At 37.4% G+C, this 9,828-nt stretch overlaps 1 protein-coding gene across 7 annotated transcripts in view; it reads left to right on the forward strand.

Moving 5' to 3' along the window:
- Nucleotides 1–9,685, forward strand: part of ORC3 (origin recognition complex subunit 3) — a 93,699-nt gene extending 84,014 nt beyond the window's left edge. For all 7 annotated transcript variants that reach the window (XM_023543936.2, XM_023543945.2, XM_023543941.2 and 4 more), the window contains one exon: nucleotides 162–9,685. In XM_023543936.2, coding sequence (XP_023399704.1) covers nucleotides 162–267 — 106 coding nt within the window. In that variant the 3' untranslated portion in view covers nucleotides 268–9,685. The remainder of the gene's footprint in view (nucleotides 1–161) is intronic.
- The last annotated feature ends 143 nt before the right edge of the window (nucleotides 9,686–9,828 follow it).

Genomic DNA, 9,828 nt, shown 5'->3' on the forward strand with positions numbered 1-9,828 from the left:
ACATTTAATGCTTTCCAGTAAGGGTTAGAGCTTATTTTAGGAGTATATACTTGAACTGTCTACTTCAGTTTACCAACTAATATCTTAGCATTGAGATTTTAATTTTAGCCTCCTGTTGTCAAAATTATAACCTGGCAAGTTTCCTTAGCTACTGTCTTCAGTGCTCGGTTTATTAGAGCTGTTTCTGAACTAGAACTTTTAGGATTTATAAAACCTACCAAACAGAAGACTGACCATGTGGCAAGGCTAACATGGGGAGGTTGCTAAAAGGCAAATGAGTGAAGCCAAGAGAATGACATTTAGTTTAAGAGAAAAAGGAGACTGGTCATATTTACATATCACTATAGGAGTTTATTTTGGTGAGAAATGTGTAATCACCCACATTATGTTTAACCAGAAAATAGATATATGTTAACCCCAAACAGGTGTATTTCAAAACATCTCTGGAATACTTTAGAATCCAACAGATAACACTCTTATGTTGTAACTAAAAGCTGTGTGATATTATTGCTGTAACTTTCAAAAAGTTAGTACTAAATTACGAGTGAATTGTTCTTGAGCATATGTACTGTATAAATATAATAAATTCCTTTACTGGGAATATAAATTTACAGTTGGTTTAGCAGTTCTCATTCCTCCTCCCCCAGTTTCTTGCATTGGCATTCCTCACTCTACTAAGTTGTACAGTTAAGTAACATGAATATTCTACAGATTTATCCAGGTGACTACGAGGTTCTGACCGCCTCTGCTTCCCTACTTCCTTCAGTCTTAAAAGGTTACAAACTTTCTGGCTTTATGCTTAAAGGCAGTAAATGTTCTACTTCAGGATGACCCATCATGGAGTCTTAGAGCCAATAACTCCTTTAGAAATCACGTTCCAGAATAAGGCCCAAGTTAAATGAATCTGGATCTCTTCTATGGCCAGAACTCATCAAGACATCATGAAACAAGGATACCCAACGTTCAGTATTTAATGATTTACTACCAAGAGAATTCTGGGACTTCTCTTTAAGGCTACTCACTAACATATGAAAATTACTATGTAAATACATAAAAAACTCGGTGCCGTCGAGTCGATTCCGACTCATAGGGACCCTATAGGACAGAGTAGAACTGCCCCAGAGTTTGCAAGGAGCGCCTGGCGGATTCAAACTCCGACCCTTTGATTAGCAGCTGTAGCTCTTAACCACTACGCCACCAGGGTTTCCTGTAAATATATAGCTGGGGGAAAAAATCCAAGTCCAGTAAAATTGCTTTAGTTAGCAAACCTAGGACTAGCCACATATCTAATTGCAGGTATTTGGTTTTGTGTGTGTATGTTTGTCTTTAAGGACAAAATAAATATGTAATTAAAACTCAATTCTGGAGTATAAAAGGAGATATTGGGTTTAGATTAAAGAATATCCTAGAACTCTGGCAACGTGATGGGCAGAAATAACATTAATAACTCCTCCCCTTCCCCCCACCCCCATAAAAATGAGGGAAATCCCAGGGTACCAGAAACATTCAACTGCAAGCAAGGGCAGAAAGTACCTGGCCGTGTAAGGACAGAATGCCCCTGTACCCTCACATGGTAAGGGGCTGAGACAGACACCTTGCGTTAAGTTGAAGACCTGCCCTCTCTAAATACAGAAGCAGGAACATTCCTCCCATCTGCACAAGGAAGCAGCAGGAAATCTGTCTCTTCCCAGGGCTCTGTATCAGAATAAAAATTCATGATCCCATAGGAAATCAAAATCCCAGCCTCTGCCACAAACAGGTCTGAAACTTTACAAACTATATGATGCAAGAACCACAAGTAAATAAACTAACATAAAAACCTGGTGCCGTACTAGTTGAAACCACACTGAACACACTGATAATTGCAGATGTCAGAATCTCCCATTCTTAGTACTGTGACCATGTACTGAGCCACAAAGCAAATCTCAGCAAATACTATAGAATCAGTATCATACATACTACAGTCTCTGACCACAATGCAATTAAATTTGAAGTCAGTAACAAAAGGGTGGGGGGGGGACACTAAGGGTATCAAATCAAGACACACATTGTAAAATTAGCAGATATCAATAACATGTTAATATGGCAGAGTATGTTCAGACTTTAAAGCTTTCTTAACTACACGTTTGTTGTTCTAAACACATTTGAAAAATTTTAAATACTTCTAAGTATGATTAAAACAAGAAATCTATTTCATTTTTCAAAGATTGTATACATAAAAAAAAGATCTACAAATAAGTTTCTGAAATCACAAAAGATAAAAATCAATAGTAGCCCTACTTGCCAGCAACTACCAATTCAAAATTATAATTTTTACAAACATAATTTCAATGAAAACTGGTCATCTTTGAAGAGATTTATAAAACCTTTTAGGAGAAAATTACAGACTAGAAAAAGACCTAATAGATGTTGATAGATGAGACTCATTGACAGAATGTCAATTCCTCCCTAAATAAGTCCATAATTATTGTGCAATTTCCAATCAAAACCGCAACAAGGTTTTTCCACAAATAAGACTGCAGATCGTGAAACTTATAAACAAGAATTGAGACAAATTTTAAAGAAAAGCTAAGGGGAGAATATGTCTTACCAGATACCATGACTTTTTTATAAAGTTATAAGAATTCAAATAGTGTGGTTTTTGCTGCAGGGACAGACAGATCAGTTGATCAAAACAGAATGCAGAAACATATATGGGAACCTGATCTATTAACACATCTGTGAGAAATGTTTCAGTAAGTTAAGGCGGCACAGTCGGCTATCCATAGGGAGGTATGCCTGTTTCACCTCATACAAAAGAAGTTATGTGGATTAAAGTTCTAACAGGAAAAAGCAAACTTTAAGAAAATATTTTTTTAAATATCAAGGCTGGAAAAGGGTTTTTGTTTATATGTATATCTATATACATACACACACCAAAAACCACAAAACCATTAATAACTAAATTTGGATACATTTAAATTAGCACCACCACACATCAAGAAAATGACCAAAAAAAAAAAAAAAAAAATACACAGACGAATGAAACATAACCAGTAAACTTAAAAAGTGCTTAACCTTATTAGTAATGAAAAAAAAAAGCAAATTAATTTTGAGATACCATTTAACACCCATTAGGTTGACAAAAAGGAGCCCTGGTGGGGTGGTGGTGAAGAGCTTGGCTGCTAATTGAAAGGTCGGTGGTTTGAACCCACCAGCTGCTCCTCCAAAGAAAAGATGTGACAGTGTGCTTCTGTAAAGATGACAGCCTTGGAAACCCTATGGGGCAGTTCTACCCTGCCCAATAGGGTTGCTATGAGTCAGAATCAACTATAGCAATGTGTTAGGATGAAAAAAAATTTAACTTAAAAAACAGCTGCCATTGAGTGGACCCTGACTGTAACCAAATGCAGCTTGTTTATCTCCAGTATTTCCCAAAAACTGAAAATTCTGTCTGAACACTTGCTGGATTCTGATTGCCTAGTCCCTGCTGTTTCAAACTGTTGTAGAGAACAATGGAAGGACTCATCTGAAGTTAAGAGAGTGCAAACTGATCAACATTTTATAGAGTTACATACCTAATACAGACGATACTATACCCTATGGGCTAGCCATTCCTCTTTCAAGAGTGTGCCCTAGAGAAAAATTCATACATTTTGATCCTTGTGTACAAATATGTTCACAGCATTATTTGTAATAGCAGGAATTTTAATTTTATCTGCCATTAGGGGGATAGATAACAATTGAAGTAAATGAACTAAAAAGACATGTTAATGAATACGTAGAAAAAAAGGTTGCCACAAAAATATGTAGTGCAAACATAGCAGGAGTTTTTTTTAACCTACAAATACTCATCTAAACTCACAATACCATGTATTGTTTATGGATTCATACATATGGAGAAAAGTATAAAAACTTGGATGTGAAAGAAACACCAAGTTTAGGAAAGCAGTTCTTTGTAGATGAAAGAAGGGACAGAAGAGCTTTCACTATATTCACTTTTTATTCCTTTAATAAAACCTGAAGCAAATATGGCAAAATGTTAATATTTGTTAATTTTAGATAGGTATATAGGGCATTATTATATTTACTCTTGGTACTTTTTTTGGTAGTTTAAAGATGTCTTAATTTTATGAAGATAAAAGATTTAGAAAATGTCTCAAACTATTAGAAACCTGACCACTGCTCTCCTATAATTTGAATGAAATGAAACATTCCTAATAAACATACATTTTGAAGATATCACTCTTCAGGAGTGCCATTATAAATCTAGAAGTCCCTGGGTGGCACAAACAGTTAAGTGCTCTACTACCATCTGAAAGGCCGGCAGTTCCAACCCACCTAGAGGCACCAACAAAGGCCTGGCGATCGGCTTCTGAGGGTCACAACCTTGAAAGCTGTGCAGTGGTCCTACTCTGTACACATGACGTCGCCATGAGTCAGAATCGACTTGACAGCAACTAACAATATAAAACTAGCTGCATTAATTCTGTCTGCCCGTTTAAGAGTCGGCAGAGTTTATTTATATCAGGAAAAATTTAAGAAAGGGTTTACTATTCACTGTGCTAAAAAATGTCCAGCTCAGTGGGTGCTTCTTCACCGAGGGAGCTCATAGCCTGGTACTGATAAGTTACAGGTACTAAGCAGTCTGCTATCCCAAGAGACCCATGATCTTCAGAAAGCATTTAATATTTATTATTTGTCTTCAATCATAAAATACTTTAGGTCTGAGTTAGGACACTTGACAAAACAATCACAGAGCTTTGAGAAAGACAATTTGAGTAGCATTAGTTAAGGTAGATTAGGTATTTTACCATCTTCGTTTAAAATTCCAAGGTTCCTTACTCAGCAGAATTTAAGCACATGCACAAATAGCTGTCGACTTGAAATAAAGGAATTTACGAGATAAGAAGCCAGATAAATACGTGTTTTGACACCTTGGAGCCCCTGTTAAAGGCACAGGCTCTGTCATCCTATGGGTCCCTAAATGATGGCATGGAGTACTGCCTCTGCCAATTGGATGACGAGAAGAAAGAATAATTTGTATTGTGTCAAGTCAGATTCCATGATTTATCAATATTCTAAGTCATTCCCCTCCAGTCAAATGCACCCTCAACTATGAAGTTCCCTTCTTTTAAAGACACTTAGTAAAATCTAGGACAAGAATGTGTGAATGATTTAGAATTTCCCCTCTATGGCCTATTTAGATGAGGCAGTCAGCAATGGGGAAGGTTTTCCAATATCCCACTGTCATCTTAATAGAGTACCAACAACGCGAACAATGTAGCTTCTCCAGCTTTCAGAGAGATGAGCACCAGATGAAGTCAGTGTTTAGAAACTTAAAACAGTGGACTCATACAGCAAAATGCTTACACTACGAGGTACAGAGGAACCAGGCCCCACGCTGGCCAGCAGGTTCACTTGTCTGAGGCATAGATTTAGGTTCCATGGGTAAAGTAACCCTGGTTTACTTTTTTTTTCCTTTGCTGGTCACTTAGTTGAATTTCATGCAAACATGCAAAGTACATATTTCATGTATGAGCCACTCTGATTTCTCTTAGCAGGATACTGTCCTATTTCCATTATTTATACTCAAATGAGCTAAAAAATTAAAACATGAAGCCCATTTGTGACAATCCCTACTGGGACAAAAGCCCTCAAGTCCACCTATGAAATGTCAGCTCAGTTCTGTGCCCATGCCTTAATACAGTGTAAGACCTTAGTCAAAATACGATGGGTATTCTGGTACACTAAATTTAGTAAAAGACTAACTTGACAACCCTTAAGTAATTGAAGTGCGGCTTGAAATTCATTTAAAAAAAAAAAATTTATTGAGCACCTACTATGTGCCAGGTACCTGTTCTAGGTACTTTTGATACTTCATGAACAAAGACCTTTGCCCTTACTGCATTCTACCAGAGGGAGTACAACAGGTAAGTTATATGTTTCAGGGTAAAGAGAACCAGGATGTCAGGCTGCAAATTTGGAGGTAACATATGAGTAAAAAATGATGAAAGGTTCAGTGCCAGAATTCTCGCCTTCTATGTAAGTGACCTGGGTTCAATTTTGGCCAGTGCACCTCAGATGCAGCCAACCAGTCTGTGAGTGGAGGCTTGCAGGTTGTTATGATGCTGAACAGATTGCAAGCTTCCAGACCAAGGCAGACTAGGAAGAAAGGCCTGGCAATCAACTTGCCAAAAATCAGACAACAAAAACCCTATGGATCACAATGGTCTGATCCACAACTGATCAAGGGGGTGGGGATGACACAGGTGCAGATGGCATTTTGTTCAGTTGTGCATTAGGTCACCAACAGTCACGGGCCTATAAGAAGACAGCTAACAAGAGAAAGTTGCAGGAGTCCCTAGGTGGTACACATGGTTGCTAACCAAAAGGGCGGAAGTTAGAATCGACCTAGAGGTGCCTTGGAAGAAAGGCCTGGTGATCCACTTCTAAAAAAAATCAGCCAATGAAAACTCTATGGAGCATAGTTCTACTCTGACACATGGGGTCATTATAAGTAGGAGTTGACCTGAGGGCAACTGGTAGGCCATTGTAAGGTCTTCTGACTTTTACTTAGAGAATAAGCCATCTAAGACTAAGCTCTATAAAGGATTACTCTCAACTTGAAGTTATTTTGCCGTATTTTGTGTGTCTCAAAGCTACTGACATGACTGCTATGAGGACAGACTGGGATGGATAAGGAGACAGAAATGAGACAACAAAGACCAGTTAGGAGACATGTGAAATAATCCAGGCAAGACATGACAATGTCTTAGAGTAACAGCAGTAGAGAGAGTGAGACTTTAGGTGGAACCTAAATTAGAGAAAGGATATGAAGAGTTCAGAAAAAACAACGAAACCCACTGCCACTGAGTCGATTCCAACTCATAGTGACCCTAGAGGACAGAGTAGAACTGCCCCATTGGGTTTCCAAGGAGGGGCTGGTGGACTGGAACTGCCAGCCTTGTGGTTAGCAGCCAAGCTCTTAACTACTGTGCCACCAGGGCTCCATGAAGAGTTTGGGGCTAAGGTTTTTTTGCTGAGGAACTACAAGAATGGAATTGCCACTAACTTATAAACAGCAGCTGAGCATTGTCTGATACAGTGCCAGAAGATGAGCCCCTCAGGCTGGAAGGCACTCAAAATATGACTAGAGGAAGAGCTGCCTTCTCATAGTCGACTATAATGACATGATGGAGTCAAACTTTTCGGAACCTTCATTTGAAGATGTGGCATGAATCAAAATGAGAAGAAACAGCTGCAAACACCCACTAATAATTCGAATGTGGAACATACAAAGTATGAATCTAAAGAATTGGAAATCATCAAAATGAAATGGAACACATAAATATCGATATCCTAGGCATTACTGAGCTGAAATGGGCTGCCACTGGCCATTCTGAAGGAGAAAATCATGCTGTCTACTATGCCAGGAATGACAAATTAAAGAGGAATGGCACTGCATTCACCATCAAAAAGAACATTTCAAGATCTACCCTGAAGTAAAATGCTGTCAGTGATAGGGTAATATCCATACACCTAAGAGGAAGACCAGCTAATACAACTAGTATTCAAATTTACACACTAACCACTAAGGCCAAAGTTGAAGAAATTGAAGATTTTTACCAACTTCTTTAGTCTGAAATTGATCAAACATGCAGTCAAGATGCATTGATACTTACTGGTTATTGGAATGCAAAAGTTGGAAACAATGAAGGACTGGTAGTTGGGAAAGAAATGCTGCTGGAGATTGCACGATAGCATTTTGCAAAACCAATGACTTCTTCATTGCAAATACCTTTTTTTCCACCAACATAAACTGAGACTATACATGTGGACCTCACTGGACAGAATACACAGATATCAAATCAACTACATCTGTGGAAAGAGACTATGGAAAAGCTCAATATTCATCAGAACAAGACCAGGGGCCCAACGCAGAACAGACCATCAACTGCTCATTTCCAAGTTCAAGCTGAAGCGGAAGAAAATCACAACAAGTCCACGAGAGCTAGAGCTAAAGTATGACCTTGAGTATTTCTACCTGAATTTAGAGACTATCTCAAGAATAGATTTGATGCATTGAATACTAATGATCAAAGATCAGGCAAGTTATGGAATGACATCAAGGGCATCGTATGTGAAGAAAGTAAGAGGTCATTAAAAAGACAGGAAAGAAAAGACCAAAATAGATGTCAGAAGAGACTCTGAAAGTTGCTCTTGAATGTTGGGTAGCTAAAGCGAAACAGAAGAAATGACGAGTAAAAGAGCTAAACAGAAGATTTCAAAGGGTGGCTCGAGAAGAGAAAGTAAAGTAGTGTAATAACATGTGCAAAGACCTGGAGCTAGAAAACCAAATGAGAAGATCACACTCCATGATTCTCAAGCTAAAAGAACTGAAGAAAAAATTCAAGCCTTGAGTTGCAATACCGAAAATCTACAGGGAAAATATTAAACGACGCAGGAAGCATCAAAAGAAGATGGAGGGAATATACATAGTCACTGCACCAAAAAGACTTGGTCGATGTTCAAATATGTAGGAGGTAGCATGTGATCAAGAACCAATGTTAGCGAGCAAGTCCAAGCTAAACTGAAGACAGGGAAAAACAAGGCTCCAGGAATTGACAGAATACTGAGATGTTTCAACAAACAGAGGTAGCACTGGAGGTACTCACTACTACCTGGCTGACCAACTGGAAAAGATTCCTATTTGTGCTCATCTCAAAGAAAGGTGACCTAATAGAATGCAGTAATTATCAAACAATATCATTAGTAGAAGAGCCCCTCACAAAAAGGATTTTTCCAGCCCAAAATGTCAATAGTGCTAAGGTACTAAGGATCATTAAAACCAGGTTAAATTTTTTATGGCTACCATCCACTACACCAATGCTTCTCAAACACTAACAGGTATATGAACTACCTGGGGATCTTGTGAAAGCCCTATACCACTTTTGGGGTTTGTTTTAAAGAAAGAATTGGTGAAATATAATCACCAAGTTAAAAAGAAAAAAAGTTCATAATTTGTTTCACTAATTAGGTCAATTATAAATGAGTATTTCCGAGTACATTTATAATTGATTTAATTAGTGGAAATATGCTATTAGAATTCAAGAAAAAATTCACTGAAGCATATTTTATTCCCTTCTTCGTAGGAAACCTAAGCCACCATGTATGGAAAATGAGTTAAATTTGCTGAATCATGCTTTCACATATCAAATCCCTAAAAAAAAAAAAAAAAAAACCAGATTCTACTAATCTCTTTGAGAAAAAACTCAACAGCTGTTAAGCTGATCTATTATGTACCAAATATTCTATAATGTAGTTAGTTACAGGAGAAGTAATTTAGAATCAGAACTCAAGTTTTTTATAATAGCACTCAAATCTTAGATGATTTGGTGTATTAAAAGATTGACTTTTAAACCATAACAGAAAATCAACTTCATTTGACTCCTGGAAAATGCTCACATTTAAAACATTGGTTTTATTCACATACTACCCATCTATCTGTTCATTAAAAAAACAAGCAGATTAGAAGTAAATGTTTTATTCTTTCAACTAAATTCCAGTACTACAAGGGCAGTAAAACAATGATACACTGGGGGGATGCAGCAATAAACATTTGTTAAAAAGACTGATAGAATAAATAAAAACTACCAAAAAAAAAAAAAAAAAATCATATAAACCCATTCTGAAACCCCAAGAAGTCCAGGAATACAGAAATACCCTCCTCCTTCACTATTTCACAGGAAACACTGTAGGCTATTTGCTTAACATTGTCCTGGGATTACATTCTAAATTATTAATAACTGGTTACAGGTTATAGCTTGCTTGTAGTGCATAATAAAA

The sequence above is a fragment of the Loxodonta africana genome, chromosome 1 (assembly GCF_030014295.1).
Source record: "Loxodonta africana isolate mLoxAfr1 chromosome 1, mLoxAfr1.hap2, whole genome shotgun sequence".
Lineage (NCBI taxonomy): Eukaryota > Metazoa > Chordata > Mammalia > Proboscidea > Elephantidae > Loxodonta > Loxodonta africana.